The sequence below is a fragment of the Odocoileus virginianus genome, chromosome 29 (genome assembly GCF_023699985.2).
Source record: "Odocoileus virginianus isolate 20LAN1187 ecotype Illinois chromosome 29, Ovbor_1.2, whole genome shotgun sequence".
Lineage (NCBI taxonomy): Eukaryota > Metazoa > Chordata > Mammalia > Artiodactyla > Cervidae > Odocoileus > Odocoileus virginianus.
In genome coordinates, this window is record NC_069702.1 from 1,994,345 (window position 1) to 2,015,560 (window position 21,216).

The window sequence follows — 21,216 nt, forward strand, 5'->3', positions numbered from 1 at the left end:
TCCCACTCTTCCCAAACGTGAATTCCCTTTTGTCCTTCAAAGCATTATTTAAGAATCAACTGCTCATGAAATCTTATTTGGATTGCCCAGGCAAAACTATGCCCTTTCTTTTTAAAGCCTTTTCAATGAGCCTTTTTCAATTAGGGAATAAACCCACTAATACATTTCTATTCTAATGAGAAAGGAAAAAAGATAATGCTGATGCCGGCTGGCGTCTTATTTATGCCAGATACACAGTTAAATATTTTACTATTTCACTCAAACTTATAAACTTAATATATAAGGAGCTCTTATAAATGTACACAAAAATACATTTGCATTACAGACTTTACAGAAATAAGGAAGCAAAAATCACTCAATTCAATTGAGGTAGACTAAAGATGGTCACAAATCCTTTGCTTCTCCTCCCCTTCTGAAGTTGTTTTTTCTCCTTGATCCTGGGCTGGTTAATGGAAACGATGTTCTGGGTCTCCCAAGGCTAGGTTATTAGAACTAGACGTCCAACAGCTTCCACCAGTTTCCCTGGAACACTCTCCCAGGAAGACCTGAGCCTACCCCTTAAGAAGTCTGAGCCCTCTGAGACTGCCATGTGAAGAGGTCATGTGTAGGAACTGCAGCTGAGCTCATCCTCCCCGCTGCTCCCTTCAGGCCCAGACACGGGACTGACAGTGCCTAGGACCCGCTGTTTCAGCCTCCCTCCCAGCTGAATACCACCACCACCAAGTCACCTCATTAGCTGCTACATGGAGCTGAAGAACTGCGCAGCTGAAAGTTGGGCTTCCCTGCTGGCTCAGATGGTAAAGAATCCATCTGCAGGGCAGGAGACCCAAGTTTGATCCCTGGGTTGAGAAGATCCCTGGAGAAGGCAATGGCTGCCCACTCCAGTATTCTTGCCTGGAGAATCCACGGACAGACGAGCCTGGAAGGCTGTGGTCCACGGGGCCGCAAACAGTCAGAGAACTGTCCAGCTGACTACTGCTTAAAATCCTGCCATACACAATAACCGTGAGCTATAATAAAATGCTTGCTCTAAGACACTAAATTTTGGGGTAGTTTTGCTGCTGCAACAATAGGTAACTGGAAAGCCCACTATAAACTGATAATGATAATCATTCCCGTGTATTTTTTCCATTGTTTCTTCTAATTTTGTCTTTGTACCTGACCTTCTTTACTTTCTTCATCCTTTGTTGTTGTTGTTGTTATTTAAGAGTTGGATTCATACTATATGCAGTTTTGCTTTTCATATCCATGATTAAACTCTTTTTCCATTAGCATTACATGATTAACATTTTCTCACCTCATCAAAAATACTTTTCAATAACTTGATTTTTAATGACTACATACTGCATTCTACTGTGGAATATTTGTGTGTACGTGTGCTGAGTCACTCAGCATTATTTGACTCTTTGTGACCCCATGAACTGTAGACCACCAGGTTCCTCTGTGAATGGAATCTTCCAGGCAAGAATACTGGAGTGGGTTACCATTTCCTACTCCAGGGGATCTTCCTGACCCAGGAGTCAAATTCGCATTTCTTGGATCTCCTACATTTGCAGGCAGATTCTTTACCACTGTGCCACCTGGGATAGTTACGCTGTTCCTAATTCTTCACTGTTATAAATAAAATGGCAACAAGTACATAGCAAAGTAAATCATAACAGCATTTTTGATTGTGTCCTTAAGATTAATTACCAGAAGTGAAATTACCAGGAAAGGTATAAATCTTAAGAGCGTCATCATACATAGTCAAGTGTTTTGACAAAATTCATCTTCCCAAGAGTAATGTTTCTTGATCATGACCTTGAATTCTGCCCAACACTAAATTATCAATTGTTAATCTTTGTTAATTTGAAGTGGTAAATTGCTTTTCAGTGTGGCCTGCGTTTATTATTTTTTTTAACTAGGAAAGGTGAGTATTTTTTCACATGCTCACTAACCACAGTTACTTCTTCATCTGGATGATGGTTGGCCACGTTTTTTAACCATTTTCCTCCCCACTGAACTATGTTTCTCTTATCTGTGAGTGGATTAGTTTCATGTCATGTATTGCTATTGTTTAATCACTAAGTTGTGCCCGCTAAGTCGTGTCCAATTCTTTGTGACTCCGTGGACTGTAGTCTGACAGGCTTCTCTATCCATGGGATTTCCCAGGCAAGAATACTGGAGTGGGTTTTCATTTCCTTTTCCAGGGAATCTTCCTGACCCAGGGATCGAACCTGCATCTCGTGTGTCTCCTGCATAGGCAGGCAGATTCTTTACCACTGAGCCACCTGGGAAGCCTCATGTCATGTATATCAATCTTCATCTTTATGGCAGTATTTTTCTTATTTTGCTTGCCTTTTATGGGAGTTTTAATTTACCAGTATCCTATATAAAAATTTTAAGGGTAGTGATAATGGTGAAAATTTTTTGCACTTTTCATGCGATTGGCAAAGGGCAGGTACTTCAGGTAAATTTTTGTCTTCTAAAGATTTATTGAGTTTGCTATTATTATCAGCCCTCCCAATTGATAGATAAGGAAACTGAGGCTTGATGAGGTAATAATTTCCTGTAAGTTCACTTGCTAGGTGTCAAAGGCAATATTTAGATCAAAATTCAGATGGACCAACTGATTTTAAAGTCCTTTCTCTTACACACTAAGCTATAGTGAAAGAAAAAGAAAGTAAAAGTCACTCAGTCGTGTCTGACTCTTTGTGACCCCATGGACTATACAGTCCAAGGAATTCTCCAGGCCAGAATACTGGAGTGGGTAGCCTTTCCCTTCTCCAAGGGATCTTCCCAACCCAGGGACTGAACCTGGGCCTCCTACATTGCAGGCAGATTCTATACCAGCTGAACCACCAGGGAAGCCCTAACACTTTCCCTATTCCTAGATAAAACATATGCTTACCAATATTTTATAGTAGACTTATTTTGGTTTTGGTTTTTAATACACCATTTTTACACAGTAATAAAAAGGCACCAATTGCTTTTGCCCATTTATTATTCTTTTTCCAGGGCTTATGTATTGCTTTCATTAAATAAACAAAATTTATTAATACACTAAAATACTACAGCATCTATTTCTGAACTATTTTATAGCAGGGAAAGGTAGTGATTACTACTGAATTAAAATGGGAAATAAACGAACAAAAACAAAAAATACTAGAAAACATTAACAAGTATTATTGATGCATATATTGGTAGTATCGTAATGTAGGCTAAAACAGACAAGTGTTTCAATCAGCATTACTGTTTTTCATGTCTTTATTGGCTATTCTTAAGAATAATTTAATCAAAATTTTTTAAAAAATCATTCACTGGAATTCAGAATGACATTGCATTAAATTCACAAATCAAGAGGAAATCTTTATTGAACAGCTACTATGTGGAAAAACAGCAGTAAGCAAAACATACAGGATCCGCACCTGCAGAGAGCTTCGTGGGTAAAAATAAACTAGGCAGTAAGAAGCCTGGGATGAGCGTAACTGACAGGAAGCACTAGGAAGGCAGCGGTCTGAACCTGAAGGAGGGGGAGGTGTTCTGGGTAAGGAGAGAAAACGGTCTGGGAAAGCGAACAGCGTTTGCGCAGACACCGACGGCGATGGAGTGACTGGGTGTGCATCTCAAGGTCCCTGTGGCTAAGGGTCTCCTTAGAACACTCGCTGCTGCCACCACAAACCAGCTGCCCCACAAAACCCTCTATCACCAAAAAGTTACTTTCAACATACTCTTTGCACAGTGGTCAGATGATCACATTTGCTATGGGTTATTTAACCCCAAGGGGAAAACGGAAGCCCCCAGAGAGGTATACTTGGGAGATCTAGCTGTTAAGGACATCTGGGATTTTCTCCTGTCTTGTTACCGTTCTGTCTTCCTGAGAGGAAAGATGGAGCATGCGGCTGCCAGAATAGAAAGGTAGCTAGTATGGGTGGCCTCTGCAAGCATCTCTTGTGGCCTCTTGGTTGAGTTTGAGTATCCATCGTCCTTCAATAATAAAGATCCTTCCTATCACCACTCAATAATCTTGTATAAAAGAGCACCAAATGTAATTTCAGCCATGGGAAGATGACAGAATGAAGTACAGTTTGAGAAAAGAGCATTGTATGTAAGAGTGCATCTCTGTGCTCCGTCGCTGAGTTGTGTCTGACTCTTTGTAGCCCACCAGGGTCCTCTGTCCGTGGGATTTCCAGGCAAGAATACTGGAGTGGGTTGCCATTTCCTACTCCAGGGGATCTTCTTGACTCAGGGATGGAACTCACATCTCCTGCATCTCCTGCATTGCAGGTGGATTCTTTACTGCTGAGCCATTGGGAGAAGCCCATATATAAGAGATACCAACATAAATTTTTAAATAAAAAAGATTTTTTTAAAAAGAGAAAATAATCCATTGCCTCAATTATGTTAACCCCTCAAAGCTAAGAGTAAAATCTGTGCATGCAACATTTAGAAAGAAATCTAGACTTTAAATATAAATAGACTCACACAAGCTGTCCATAGAGAAGATGCCATAGAGGGTTTCTTACAGAGAGGACCACTAAAGTACTTCACAGCAACGAGCATCTATGGATGGTACAATCAAACACAGCTGAGAGTGCCGAAATAAATGAAGACAACGGTTTAAAGTCTTTTCAAAAACTCAAAAGTTGTGTCTATTTGGATTAACCTCACTATGCTTGAACATCTAAGTTTTGGACCTCGAACTATGGAGCCTAAACCCTCCACTCCGTACGCACTGCTCATCGTTAACAATGTATAGCTGAAAAGCAGCAAATAAAATGAATTTGACATAGTGAAGGGGCTTGTTCTTCGAAAAAATTACTTTTTATTTCTACAAAAAATAATAAAATCAGTGAGACTGACTTTATATTTTCTGGTAAATTATGTGCAGATGATTGTTTCATAAATAGGCAGATTTTCATGTTCTATACTAGACATGTAGCTTGACAATATTATTGAGTTCACATTTTCAAGAAAGCCTTTTGAAGTAGTGTAGTATAATTGCTGACAGTACAAACTCTGGGACTGGGAGGAGTCAGGATAGAGTCTGGTCTCTACCACCAACGTGTAACCTTAGGCTGGCAGTTCTCTAACCTTCTAGTTCCTCATCTGTCAAATACATGCTGGAGTGGTATGTTGACGTCTAGTCACTGAGTCATGTCTGACTGTTTTTGACCCCCTTAACTGTAGCCTAGCAGGCTCCTCTGTCCATGAAATTTCCCAGGCATGAATACCAGAGTGGACTGCCATTTCCTTCTCCACGGGATCTTCCCAACCCAGGGAATGGTAAGGTTTGAATAAAACAGTGCATATAAAGTACTTAAGTCTGGTTCCTGCACTTACCAAAAGCTCAATGATGGTGGTGTTGAGGATTGATTATCTTGTAACTTCAGTACAAACATCTTGTGCAAGCTTCAGAATGATTTCACAAAATGTAAGGTAAAAATGAGAGTGGTTTGGCAAAAGGAAGATGATGAATTTTTGGTAAGATTTGTAAATCTGACAACATTTGACCAAGTTACATTAGACATGATCAGCTACACCATTCTCGATGATCTTTCACAACAAAAATGGGAAATTTAGCTCCAAAGTAGTATTCTTAAAGCTGGCTTGTCTATGACCCATGATTATTTCATATGTGCATAAAAATATGTGTATTTTCCATGCGACCATAGGTAGTCACTAAAATTCTTTCATCTTCTGTTGCTTCAACCATTAAATTACCTCACTTACATGAGTTTGGTGAGAATCAATTTGAGACAAAAATCAGATGAAAATGTCTCACTCACTGTGAAGAACTAACTTCATGAACCAATACACACCGTGAGCCTCAGACATCACGTAAGCAAGCTCCACGTGAAGGGGAAGCATGGGTGAAAGTCCCAAGACACTAGTCTGTCAGTGTCCGTGTGGCTGACAGATGGAGCCGGATGCAAGCAACCATCACTCAGTCATAACTAGCATGCATATCACGGATGCATGTGAAGTGGGCTATGGCACACCCAAAAGGAATCTCTCATGAGTTCAAACATGCATCTTTTATCAATTGAAAACTAATTTTTTTAAAACCCTTCTTAACTTCTAATAGGAAGCTTCACACCCAACAGATGCTCAAACTTTTAAAAACTATTGATTTACTTGACTGTCTCGGGTCTTAGCTGTGGCACGCGGTATCTCCCTTGCATCATGTGGGACCTTTCTCTGTGGCGGACTCACTGACTGTGGTGTGTGGGCTCGGGGACACGTGGGCTCAGGGCTGTGGCGCATGGGCCGAGCTGCTCCTCTGCATGTGGGGTCTTAGTTCCCCAACCAAGGATCAAACCCAGGTCCCCTGCATTGCAAAGGGATTCTTAACCACTGGACCACGAGGGAAGTCCCAAGATGCTCAAAATCTGTGCTGACTGCAGGCTCATTACTTAACTGTCTGTTGCCTGACTTGACTCATCATATGATGTAAGCGCCACATCAACAGAGACCTTGTTTTACTTGTTTACTGACGCAGCCTCAGTGCCAAGAGGGTGTCTAGCGTCTAGTAGGTGCCCAACAAATATCTGATGGTTAAGCAGACAAATTTTATATTCTGGGTACATAAGAAATGATCTTCATTTGGAGGTAATTTCACCTGTACAAAAGTGAAATGCCTTTGCTCCTAAAATTTGATCTATATTTTCCTTTTTTTCCTCTATTCTTTTATCATGTTAAGCAAGAACACAGTGAATTAGTCCTTTTCACAATCAGTATAGTAATTCTTCATAAAGAGAATTTCAATCAGGTGGGTGTCATTACAAACTATTCTCGTCAGTTGAGCGCTGGTAACCCATGCCTTGGTTATTGTACTTTATCCTATTTAAATAGGCAGCTTTCCTCTAGAGAGATATATTATGGATTATTGGTAATGTATCTTTTCTCTTCTCACTTAGACTATAATCTTTTTTAAAAAAAATTTCTAGGAGCAAAAGAAAAAAGAAATCTGTCAAACAAAATTACCTTAAAAATGTTTTTCCTATCTCATTTCCTTAGTTTTTTTTCATTTAAACATTACAAATCCAAAACATTGCAAGGAAAACAAACTTAAAACACTTACTAACATATCAAACAAAACAGCAACACTGAAGAAAACAACTCACTTAGAAAGAAAAAAGACTATATTAACTCTACCTGGACTAAGTAAAAAGGAATCTTTTGTACTCATTTTGTCAAACTGCAATAGATTTGAAAATACGTAATGATAATAATTACAGAAATAGCTCCATGTGGCAACATGGTAATATATCAATTTTTAACACATTTTGTCCCTAGGAATAGGCTTATTGGCAACTGTTTTGCTTATTTGCTACTTTTTTTAAGAGCTCAAAATCAGGAGATTAAAGAAAAGTAAGAACAGTGTTCCTACATGCCCTGATAGGGAAAATTCCTGTTAAAGACATACAGTACAACCAACACAGAATCGCCCCGTCGTGGATTTTTTTTTTCTGTGCAGATATGAAATTACATCAATCACTCTAGAAAAACTATTTCCATAATGTTTGTAAAGTGACAGTGCAACAGTATCCTGCAAGTTATAAGCTAATATTGCTCCTTGATAGAAGGTGCGGGAGTGCCATGTACAGTACCCCTCGTAAGGGATATCTGCCTTAGGAGATGAGATCATTTGGTGCTCTTCTCTTCAAGGGCCAACACTTTCTGGAGAAAAAGGGACAGACTGGTCAGCTGCCACTCAGTCCTCTTGCTCTTCTGCTTTGAGCCCCTGACCTTAGAAGCACAGATGGAAGTAACAAGGGGGCTGCCAGGGCACACACAGTTGGTCACGGTGCTAGGGTAAACCAAGTAAGGGCCGATCCTCAGTGTCCCTCACCAGAAAGAAACTTGAGATCCTGAACAAATCTGAACAAACCCTGAACAAAACAAAGATTCTACTTTTGAGGATCAGTAGTACTGTTCTCCTCCATTAAAAAAAAAAAATCCTCAGTAAATGATTCCTTTCATGCAACTCTTTGAGAGTGGTAAAAAATAGAAAACTTCTTAGATTTCTCCACACCCATTCTCAAGCCTATCATCTAGTCTCAGGTGCTCATTAGTGATGATAAGCAAGTCTCTAGCACCTTAGATATTCTATGTCAGAAGTGAAGCACTGAGGTCTTTGAGACACTCAGCCAGCCTAGGCATAGGCTGAATTTCCCAATGGCTCAGGAGATAAAGAATCCACCTGCAATGCAAGGAACACTGGAGACACAGGTTCAATCCCTGGGTCAGGAAGATCCCTTGGAGAAGGAAATGGCAACACACCTCCAGCACTCCTGTCTGAAAAATCCCATGGAGAGAGGAGCCTGGCTCCTCTCTAGACTGAGCGATGACACATACAGGCAGGCACAGGCTTCCTTCAGAAAGACCTGCCATTAGGTTGCACCCAAGGCATCCTGTTAAGGGGCATAAGCAAGGCTTGGTTTCTCCAAGACTGATGAACACTATCAAAAGAAAACATCAGTGAGACAGTGCTATTGCCTTCCATTCTTAAAAACCCAGATGTTTAAATAAGGAAAAGAAAACCCCAGCATTGGAGTGGCCAGCATAGTAAAACAGCTGGAGGGAGAGGCTTGGACAGAAGATTCAGTCCATGCAGGGAAGCACGAACCATTATTATTTCCCTTTTGGTCAAGCGAACCAGAATGGCTGTACCCTTCTCATTTTTCACTAAACAAAGCCCCACCCAGATGTGCCTTTTGCCACTGGCATAAAGTCTGTATCTGAAACTTTTTTGGTAGACCCACAAAACGCTAGAACCAAAATTGCTAGCCTTGAACTTACTTTGCCTGATTACTAGCTCTAGCTTCCAGCTGGAATAACATATGATATCACTGCTTCCAAGGCAAACCCAGTTTAAAAGCAAGAGTTTACTTAGCCTATATATTCAACTCTCACTTTCTAATCAGATGCTTGGCACGAATTCACCTAACTCCAAAACCTGGCAATGTGCCCTCCCTGGCCAAAGGAACAAAAAGTTCATGGGTATTTTTCTATTTTCCACGTGTCTTTCTCTTTTATTATTCAAAAACATAATACCTTAATGTGATAGAAGAGAAGAACCAGATTAAAATAAAATATTCTGTGGGATAAAAGTGAAATAGAGATGCTGTATCTTTACAGAGAAATGTGTAAGTCTCATGCGGTTTCAATAAAAGGCTTGCTGAGGAGCAAAGCTCAGGATGAAATTCTAACCTGGATGCCAAATTTATAGGTGTATCAATAACAAACAAATTAGTGAAGAACACATTTAAATGATCTCAGTACTCACAGAGAAAGTTATCAATTTAAATGATATAAACTGAAATCTTAATGAGTGAATTACGTAGACACTGTGCTTTGAGAACTTCTTCACACTCATGCCTGAGAACAAGGCTGGATGGAGTATGAGAAGAAAGTGGCCGACAGTCACTGATGCCATGCCCCAGGAAAAATATGCCAGCCCTACACAGCAGTGGACGCAGGGCTTCAGTATCAGACATAATCTGGGTTTTAACCTGGTTCTGACTCCAGTGGCAGGACCATGGGCAAGCTCATAACTTGTCCAACCTCTGCTATACAATCTTCAAGGGTAAATCAGCAGTTCAAGACATTTGTTTTTAAAATACTATAAATGCAGTACTCAGGTACTCAGACCAGGTCAGGAAATCCTACTTGGTCCTGTATCCCTGAAAACAGCACAAATGGTACTAAGTACTGACATCGCATCCACATCACAGAATAAGCTGAACACTCATCCAAGAAACCATACACGCTTTGGTTTTATAACTTCACTATCTGGCAAACAGCATGTGTTCAATAGACTGTTATTATATGAAATGGAACAGAATATTTTCTTTTGGAAAATGAGTCTGGGTTTTTCCCTCTACCATCTGGAAGTGACACCTCTCTTGGCAAGGAACTAGAGGGCAGAGCTTCCCTGGAGGAGGCAGAAAGTGATGAAGAGATGATTTATATTTCTGAGGGCCAGCAAAGTTTATTCCATCTACCAATGAGGCAGTGTCTCCCCAGGTGTTCTGAACTGTGGGGAAAGAGAGGAATAGAGGTCTTTTGAGTTAATATAAGAGTCTAATTACATGAGCCCCTTAAGAACCAACATCTTAGGCTACTCAGATCTCTTTAATTACAAATGCCTTTCATCTGGAAATTTACCCATAAATTTCTGTGGAAAAAATTTTAAACTCTAAAAATTTAGTGTTTCATAAAAATAAGTTAAATCTCCTACACTACTTCAAAATAACTCAGAATCTAGGGATGTTTAAGAGTACAAATATCAAGACACTCCATTATGGGGATCACTTCCCCATGAGATCATAAACGATCAGAATTGCAAGACTCACAGCATAGACTTCTGTGATGAAAATTATACTGAAAGATGGCCATGCGAATTAGAATGCTTGGCCGCTATCACTGAAACTCAAAACTGCAGTGGCTTACACCAAGTAGGAATATATTTCTCCTCACCAGGTCAGGAGTCCAGGGCTGGTCTGGTGTTTACACCATCTTCAGCAAACCTGTATGGTTCTTCCATCTTTCCATTAAATATCTTCAACACAGCAGCTTCCTCTCATAATTCAAGTCAGCCACATCCTATTCTTACATTTCAACACAAAGAAAGTGTAGGAAAAGCACATACCTATCCTTTCACTGCACAGCCTGCAGGTGGCCCTCATAATCCTACTCATTTCTCACTCACGAGAACTTGGTCGCATTAGGCTGGTAGGCTGGCTGCAAATCACTGTCATTATTTTGGGTGATCACATAATATGTACGTTAAAAGGTGACACTAGGTGATAGGGACATTAAGAAGTCTCTGTCCTTAAGGCCATGGGGCAAGATATCCTTTAACACTCAGGCAAACCACTCAAATCTTCATCCAATTACTGCAAGCCAATCAAGAAATGGGAATACCAGATCACCTTAACTGTCTCTGGAGAAATCGATATGGAGGTCAAGAAGCAAAAATTAGAACCAGACATGGAAAAGTAGACTGGTTCAAAATTGGGAAAGGAGTACATCAAGGCTGTATACTGTCTCCTTGCTTATTTAATTTATATGCAGAGTACATCACGTGAAATGCAAGTTGGATGAATCACAAGCTGGAATCAAAATTGCCAGGAGAAATATCAACAACCTCAGAGATGCAGATGATACCAGTCTAATGGCAGAAACTGAAGAGGAACTAAAGAGCCTCTTGATAAGGGTGATAGAGGAGAGTGAAAAAGATGGCTTAAAATTCAACATTCAAAAAACTAAGATCATGGCATCTGATCTCATCACTTTATGGCAAATAGATGGGGGGAAATGAAAACAGTGACAGAATTTCTTTTCTTGGGCTCCAAAATCATTGCAGATGGTGACCGCAGCCATGAAATTAAGACGCTTGCTCCCTGGAAGGAAAGATATAACAAACCAAGATAGCATATTAAAAAGCAGAAGCATCACTTTGGTGACAAAGGTCCATATAGTCAAAGCAATGGTTTTTCCAGTAGTTATGTATGGATGTGAGAGCTGGACCATGAAGAAGGTTGAGCTTCAAAGAAACGATGCTTTTGAATCATGGTGTTGGAGAAGACTCTTGAGAGTCCCCTGGACAGCAAGGAGATCACACCAGTCAATCTTAAAGGAAGTCAACCCTGAATATTCATTGGAAGGACTGATGCTGAAGCTCCAAAGTTTTGGAGCTTCTCAGGGAAGGCTTCTCAGGGAAAAGCTATCCAGGGAAGGCTTCCCTAAGGAAATGGCATTTCAGTTTTAATCTGACCAGCCATGAGAAGAGCTGGAAAAGAACATTCTAATAAGAGAGATAAACAATTGTTAAGCCCCAAGGCTCCCTATTTGTCAGAATCAGGTTGCTTTAGCTCTAGTTTTCTTTATTTAGGCCTGCTATACATGGGACAGGATGAAAGAACATGTGTGTGTTTGTGTGTGTGTGCATGCATGTGTTCATGCTTAGGAAGAGGAGATCTATAACTCTACTCCTAGGATTACTATTTAACATCTAGCAATAATGTGGAACACTCCAAAACCAGGAAGAAAGAGAGCCTGGGGCCATACAGAGAAGAGATGAAAAACAAAACAAATGGTTACAGAAGTTGAGAGATAATATAGCCTTTTTATTTAAAAGATTTTTTTTTTTTTTTTTTTTTTTGGTTTTCACTTGTTCTAAATAGTGTTTATGGGTACATATATTTCTTAAATAAAGTTAACTAATTTCAGGTATATTGTTCTAACTAACTTTTAGCTCCCAATGAGAAATTGGCAGCTGTAAATAAAATGTCTCACACATTTTATTTTAATTAAAATGAGAAGGCTGAGCACCAAAGAATTGATGATTTCAAATTGTGGTGCTGGAAAAGAGTCTTGAGAATCCCTTGGCCCACAAGAGATCAAACCAGTCAATCCTAAAGGAAACCAACCCTGAATATTCATTGGAAGGACTGAGGCTGAAGTTGAAGCTCCAATACTTTGGCCACCTGATGCAAAGAGGTAACTCATTGGCTGGGATGAGTTGGGATGCTGGGAAAGACTGAGGGCAGGAGGTGAAGAGGGCAACAGAGGATGAGATGGTTGGATGGCATCACCAACTCAATGGACATGAGTTTCAGCAAACTCCAGGAGATACTGAAGGACAGGCAAGCCTGGCATGCTGCAGTCCATGAGGTCATAAAGAGTCAGACACGACTTCACAACTGCACAACAACATACACAAAACAGGTTAAAAATAAGCAAATTTAATAATCAAATATTTGTACATTAGTACCATAAATTAATATATATTTCAAATATCACACAACTTATATTTAGGGATCCAAGCTAAGTCACATTCTTAAGCTATCAGGAATCCACTCATAAAAATCTTAATCTAAGGATTTGGTAGCACCAGCTAAGAAATCCCCAAAGCATCTATTCCTTGGTCTGAGAGCAGTTTAGGAGAATGTTCAGTACCACTTAAACTATCATGACGTATTCACAGCATTGTCTAATAGTCACAAATTTGCATAAAAGAAAGACCAACTTAACTTATGAAAGGTACTACATACAGTGAGATAACTACTCCAAGTGACAAATCTTTCTAGCATACTCATGATCAGGCTTCCCTGATAGATCAGCTGGTAACGAATCTGCCTGCAATGCAGGAGACCCCAGTTCAATTCGTGGGTCAATTCAAAGACCCACTAGAGAAGGGACAGGCTACCCCTCCAGCATTCCTGAGCTTCCCTTGTGACTCAGATGGTAACGAATCCACCTGCAAAGCAGAAGAACCGGGTTCGATCCCTGGGCTGGGAAGATCCCCTGGGGACAGGAAAGGCTACCCACTCCAGTATTCTGGCCTGGAGAATTCCATGGACTATTTAGTCCATGGGGTCACAAAGAGCTGGACATGACTGAGCGACTTTCACTTTCTTTTACTTTTCATGACCAGTGAAGGCAAGCTGCCACTCAAATGTCACAGTTTCAACACAACGGCTTTGCCAAAAGAGCAGTAAGAAAGGTACCAAGTCAGACCCAAGGTCTGGGGAAATTTTCATTGACTTTCTACCTTCAAAACCCAAGTTCATTGACTCTAAGACACAACTGACTATAACACACACCACTATTTGATGTACCCTAGCAAGGGAAAAAAAAAATACTGCACTTAAACTGAGAAATGACACTGATTCCAAGATGCATCCCAATTTCAGAAATGTGAAACAAAGGATTTCTTAGAATCCATAGAAATGGTAGTATTCTTCAAGCCAAATATGCCTCTTTTCTTTTCAGCATAGAAAATGACTTTCACTATTTTCAGCTCAGTCATAAAAAAGTTTTCTTCTGTATTATGTTCATTCCTACCTCTCTTTGTATACAACTGCTTAATACAAATGTCCAAAGATATAACTGATAAATCCCTATTTAATCTTTTCTCCCAAATATCTGACATTTCATTCAAAATAACCAAGCTACCAGAATAAAGAATAAGAAGGGTAGAAAAAGAAGAGGCTGCCAGCCAATGAGGGCAGATTCTAACTCTAAAAGAGCTGAGCCTCACAGTGCCCCCCCCCCCTCAAGGCAGGACACCTCCCAGGAGGAGAAAAGAGAGCTGAGCCCATTCATTTGTCCTGAACTTGCTAACTGGATAAAACCCCCTCTCCCTAAGAAAGGAGGGAACAAAGGTCAGAAACAGACCAAGAGCATGCCTAGGAAGAACCTCTCCTTGTGGAAATCTATGTGTGTGTTGGGGGGGGGGGGGTGGTGTTTCCTCCTAATAACTTGCCTTCGCAGTTAAAAACACATATTTGGTCTCTGCCCAAAGTTCCAGGCACATAAGCCCTTGTAATTTCCTGATCAACACGGTGCCAGGAATATCTTTGTTTCCAATATTTGGTCTTGGACCCTGATACCCGGCACACAGAAGTCCTAAATCTCTAGGAATTTCCTGGGTGATAGGAGCATCTTTTGTTCTAATGAGGGGGTTACTGGTGGGCTTCTGGGTAGCTCCTGGATGGGGGCTGTCACCAGAAAGGCCAAGCCAAGAACAGAAGCTTGGACTTCCAGTTACATACCCACCCTCCATCTTCCAGGGAGGGGAGAAGAGCTAGAGACTAACACATTAATCATGCCTAGGAGATGAAGCCTCCATAAAAACCCATAGAGTACAGAGTTCACAAGCTTTTGGGGTTGATAAACACACCCATGGGCTGGGAGGGTGGGACAACCCAACTCCATGGGAACAGAAGCTCCTGCTCTCAGGACACTTTCGGACCTTACCTGAGTTCTAATGACCCAGTAAACTTAAATAACTGTTTCCTTGAGTTTTGCGAGTTTGGAACACATTATGGAACCCAAGGAGGTGGGGGTGGGGGTGAGGCACGGGAACCCTGATTGATAGTGGGTTCGTCAGAAGTATCAGAGGCCCAGACTTGTAATGGATGTCTACAGTGGGGAGCAGTCTTGGGGGACTGGGCCATAACCTGCGGGGTCCATTTAGTCAGTCATAATTGAATTACAGGACGCCTCCAGTGTATGACACCCAGGAGTGAGCTGGAGGATTGCCTGGTGTGGGGAAACTCCTACACATTTGTTATCAGAAGCGTTAAGAGTAGAAAGTAAAGCAACAAGAGGGTTTCTTTTAAGCACACTCCACAACTTCTCAGGAAAAATCCTATGAAAAATCTCCATAAATGTCAACATCACTCCGGCCTGAATTTAGGGATCACCATTTTCGGCTTCCTCCTTCACTCTTTATCGAAATAATATTGCCAGCACTTTGCAAGTGACAAGTCAGGACCTCCCAGGGTGCTCGAGAAGTCAGGAACAGACCTAAAATGAACCATTACATTTCCAAGCCTAGCCATCTGGCCGGGGGACCTAACAGAAGCACTAGAGGACTGAGAAGGTAAAACTCATCAATTTGCTACAGGACAAGCAGACATACTGTCATTTGGTTTAGTTAAACTTCATCTGTTAAGGAACAGATACTCTGAAATTTAGTATCTCATAAAGAAAACTAATTCTATCTATTAAAAACTACTTTGGCAACTGACAAGACGCTGTGCCTACTTTTCACTACAAAGACGAGAACATTTAAAACTAAAGCGACATTTACCTGGGAAATCTTGAGTGGCTCTATAAATCATTTACATTTTATTTAAAAGCCACTTTCCAAGTTGGATTTTTTAAATTTAGAAATGTAAATTTTTACCTAAAAAATAACTGGAGATAGATATTACATACATATTTATAAGTATGCTTTCAGAAAGCATGAACCCAGATGCTTCCTCTGCTCTAAAGTTTGCGATTGTTTCATAACCAGCACCAAGTCATGATCAATAAAATTTTTTCTTTGAAACAATTAGCATAATAACATCAGATACACAGTGTAGAAACAATGGCATTTAAATCTGGATTTAAAGAAAAATACTGTTAAACATTATCAAATAGTAAGTAAAAAAGATGGTAACATATTTCTATGTAACATCTCATTATCCCTTAATAAATTTTAATTTAGAAAAACAAAATCTGGGTGAGAATATATTAAAACCATTATTTACATAAAGTAAACTCACAGGCATCTGCAATATTTCTGACTCAGCTAAAAGAATAATGATTAATACCGACTGAGCATTTACTATATGTTAAGCAGTATAACTTAGTGATATACATATGCAATCTCGTTCAATCCTGATAACACTATGATGTAGGTACTTTATTACCGTTTAATTGAGGAAGCTAAATCAAACTTTCTTGCTGGAATATAAAAAAATAATTCTTCATAGGCTACCAAAAGAATTCTTTTTGGTTACGAATTCTTCACAGGGTTTACCATAGTAAACCCAGCTGCACGTGTGTCTGCAGCAGTCATGTTCGACTCTGCAGCCCTATGGACTGCAGTCCACCAGGCTCCTCTGTCCATGGGGATTCTCCAGGCAAGAATACTGGAGTTGGTTGCCATGCCCTCCTCCAGGGGATCTCCCCAACCCAGGGATCAAACCTGTGTCTCTTATGTCTCCTGCATTGGCAAGCGGGTTCTTTATCACTAGTGCCACCTGGGAAGCCCATATACATACATATACATCTAAAAATTCAGACTCTGCATTAAGTGAAATTCAATACTTATGCAGGACAAAAATAGCAATAATAATTACTCAGCAAAATATAATTAAGAAGAAACTTAAAAACAAAAAAATAATATTTAACAGTAAAACTTTAGAACATTTTCTTTATAGTCAGGAATAAGATGAAAACACCTATTTTCATTGCAAGTTTTAGTATGCCTGGTCAGTGCACTAAGAAAGTGTTATCACACTGAGACGACCCTGAGGGATGGGATGGGGAGGGAGATGGGAGAGGGGTTCAGGATGGGGAACACGTGTACACCCATGGCTGATTCGTGTCAATGTATGGCAAAAACCACCACAATACTGTAAAGTAATTAGCCTCCAATTTTTTAAAAAAGAGAGTGCTACCACATGTGGAAAGGAAGAAACAAAACTGTTAATATTTACAGATATTACTGCCTGCAGAGGAAATGCAGGAGAACCAATGTCACAGAAGGAACAGGAAAACAAGCTCAACCCAGTGCTCGGTACAACTGAGAGGGGTGGGACACGGAGGGAGCTGGGGATTGGAGGGAGGTTCAAGAGGAAGGGAATATGTATATACTTGTTACTGATTCACATTGTTGTGTGGCAGAAACCGACACAACATTGTAAAGCAATTATCCTCGAAAGAACTTTTTTTTTTTAAATTGGATAACAAATATAAATACAAAATGCAAGGCTGTTGGACATGTGATCACCAATCAAAAGTCAAGACTATTCCAATATACCAGTAAGCAATTAGAAAATTCAATTTACATATGGTATTACAATCATTAAAATACCCATGAAAAATATAGTGGTTAGTTTGGTCACAGATATTTTTTAAACTCATCAATATGCATGGTCAACAAATTTAACAATCCTCTCCAAGGTATGTGGCCTAGAGACACTCTCTCACATGTAAACCAGAAGACAAGCTAAAAGATATTCATCTCATTCTTTCTAACCACACACACACACACACATATGGAACAGTCTAGCTATACATCAATATGGATTGGACAAATTGTTGGATATTCATACAATTAAATCTGTGTATGTCAATTTGGATTATCTTAAAAACAGAATGCTGAGAGGGAAAAGCAGGTTGTTCAGGGATATTTATAATATGACAACACTTACATAAAAAGTAAAACCCGTAGCACAGTATTCTGTATTATTTATGGAAAAATAAGTTTTTAATAAATATATAGAAACAAGGAATCAAGCTTCTGATTACCCCAGGAAAGGAAAAAGGAGAATCAGAGCATGGAACGGGTTAAGTATCAGAGATGCTTCAACTTTACCTCTAGTTTTATTTCTTTAGTGAAAAAGCATATAAATATTAAAAAATTACTAAATTATATTGAATCTATGTGTAAAATACATAAATATCCAGTCATAATATTTTGTGTTTCAAAATACCTTATATTTTTAAAAATACATGTTTTTTAAAGTATCCCATGCAAATATTTTAACAATAATGAAAAGGCCATACCCCATGTACATATCTCTTCATAAAACTACAAAGGGAGTTTGCCTCCCTTTCATCTGTTACTAAACATCATTTTAAGCCACATGTTATTATATGTTGTTAAGGATTAGAAACTATTGTCAGAAGAAGTGTAAAAAGTAGCGTATGCTACAGGACAAGTAGCAAGAATTGAATAAAGATGCCATGAAGATTAAGAAAGGTCCAAATGGCATAAAATCAAAAAGAGGTTTTCAATAGTACTCAAAAAAAACATTTACATAAGTATTAAATGAGAAGCCAAAGATATTACTGTCAAGAGGAAAAAAAAAAGGTAGGTATAGAAAAAGCTGCTACTTGCACTTTAAATTGGGGGCACTTACAGAATATGATATAGGGTGCATGTCAACAATATGATTTATTACTCAGATTATAATAAATATTAAATTTTTCCCTGGAAGTAAAAACTTTAATTATTAATATCCCAAGAAGCCCCCAGAGCAACATACCTGGAGAAGGAGCCTTTCGAAAGCCAGAAAGTTGTCCCACTTGGCCGCCTGTGGGTGTCTCAGAGTTTGAACAGTGGCCAGCCCAAGCTGTAGGAGCCCACAGTGATTCCCCAGGGATTTGCGGTTGTTCTTGAAGAGCTGAATATAGGACATGAGCTGCCCCGGAGTGACTCTCCCTGGAAAAACATACAATTTATCAGTGTACCCTCTTCTGGGAGCGGTGAAAATAAAGAGGAGCGTGCCATTAATACTACTACTGCCTTGCTGTTGCCGTTGTTCAGTTGCTCGGTCGTGTCCGACTCTTGTGACCCACGGACTGCAGCATGCCAGGCCTCCCTGTTCTTCACCATCTCCCGTCAGCACAAAACTTCAGAGTCAACTGCAAGCTTCCCTAAGCTTTTGTGACCCTTAAAACAACACGGTGACAACAGCAAGGCTGAAACTATCAACTGCATTTTGCAAGCAAGAAAACAGATGTTAAGTGGTCTTGCCAAAGCCATATTGCTAGTAGGATTCATTTCATAACTCTGCAATACCCCATAAATGAGTTCTCAAATAAAGTCTTATGAATAAATATTTCTTGAGCTCAACGTGGAGTACATCTCCAAGACATATGATATAGCAATCTAAGAGCCAAAAAGGCAAGGTTTCCGATTGTGTGTGTTATGTATATAAAGCAAAGGAGAAATCTGTTAGGACTATAGCTAAAACTTTATCACTAATATCAATGGGTTTACGACAATATTCTTGAGCATAAAAGCAGACTGTTGTTGGAACAAAAATGTATGGAGAACCAGAGTGGAAAAAACCCTGGAAGATGAGATATCAAAAGAAAGGGTTTCGTATGGGTGACAACACATTTACAACCATGGTCACCTAGATCTAGAACAAGACTCTCACCTCATTAAAGACTGGAGTACCAAAAACACAAACAAACCCTGTTGAAGAGTCAGTCTTTCAGACCTCTAAGTCCAACGTTTTCCTAAACAGCACTCCTTCCATTTAGTCACTTTCCATTCTATTATGTCAGATCTCATTCCTGCCCTTCATCAATGCAATGGGCAGAACTCCAGAACACCACAGTTTCTCCTCACTGGGCAAGAAGAGCGCAATGGAGCCAAACACAGATGCAAGGCCAGTAAATCCGTCCTGTACATTTCAGCCGCACTGTCTTCCCGGTTTACTAACTCTGATGCCTAAAATCCAGGTTTGCTTGCTATGACTAGGTTTGTTAATATTTGGCAACAAAACTACCTGCATTTATTTAGCACATGCCCTCTTCTGATTTTCACAGCAACTCTATGGGGTAGCAAACAAGTGAGAATTCAGTCAATTAGTGGTTTTGCTACAGATCATAATACACAAAAAAATAAAGACCTTGTCACAAGAAACTTACAAGACTGTAATAAATTCTACCTTTGTATTGCATATTTTGAAGAGATTAAGGATTCTAAAGTGCCTTATTACCCACTTATATGGGGCTTTCCTGATAGCTCAGTTGGTAAAGAATCTGCCTGTGATGCAGGAGACCCTGGTTCAATTCCTGGATTGGGAAGTTCCGCTGGAGAAGGGACAGGCTACCCACTCCAGAATTCTTGGGCTTCCCTTGTGGCTCAGCTGGTAAAGAACTTACCTTCAATGAGGGAGACCTGGGTTTGATCCCTGGGTTGTGAAGATCCCCTGGAGAAGGGAAAGGCTATCCACTCCAGTATTCTGGCCTGGAGAATTCTATGGACTTGTATAGTCCATGGGGTCACAAAGAGTCGGACATGACTAAGCAACTTTCATTTTCAAACAATAAGAACAGTTGGGGGGGGGGGGGGCGGGGAAACAGCGGAAATGAATAGTACAGAGCTGAGTCTCACTAGTTTCTTTGGTCCCTTGGTAAAGCATAGTTCATTCCTGATTCTCAAGCAGCAAGCTAATAATTTGCTAGCTTAAGTACTAACAGAGAAGAGCCTCATTAATCCCTTCTTTGCTGGGTTTTAAGTTGGCTTGATTAAGGTATAATTTACATACAGTAAAATTCACTGTTTTCTGGTTCAGGGTGTTCTCAAAATAGTTCTATGAATTTTGACAAAAACACAGTCACAATCAAGATAGATTATTTCCTTTGCTCCCAGAAGTTCCCCTTTTGTAGTCAGTTCTCTTTTCCCTTCCCCAGTCCTTGGTGAACACTTGTCTGTGTTTTTCTGGTTTCTGTCCCATAGTTATTCCTTTCCAGAATGTTCTATAAATGGAATCATGGAGCACATAGCCTTTTGAGTCTAGCTTCTTTTACTTGAGCATAAGGTATTTGGTGCTCATTCATGTTGTTGCTTCTATCAGTAGTTTGCTCTATTTTCTTGTTGAGTAGTAATCTGTTGTATGAACCATAGTTTGTTTAAACTTATCCATTCACCAGTTTATGATCATTTGGGTTGTTTCCAATTTTTAGAAATTATGAATAAAAACTTCACAAACATCTTCAAATAGTATTTTATGTGTGTATGTGTCTGTGGACATACAATTTTAGTTTTTTCATAAGTAAATTTCTAGGGTTACTGGGTCATATGCTAAATGTATGCTTAACTTTACAAGCAACTAACAAACTAATTTCCAAAGTGAGCTGTCCTACTAGTGACAAATGAGAGAGTTCTGTTGCCTCACATCCACAATAGCCTTGGTATTGCCA

General features: G+C 39.7%; 1 protein-coding gene across 1 annotated transcript in view; it reads right to left on the reverse strand.

The window, feature by feature from the left end:
- Positions 1–21,216, reverse strand: part of SCFD2 (sec1 family domain containing 2) — a 391,117-nt gene that overhangs the window by 296,351 nt on the left and 73,550 nt on the right. The window contains exon 4 of the mRNA XM_070458048.1: positions 18,543–18,718. Within this exon, the coding sequence (XP_070314149.1) occupies positions 18,543–18,718 (176 nt within the window). The remainder of the gene's footprint in view (positions 1–18,542; positions 18,719–21,216) is intronic.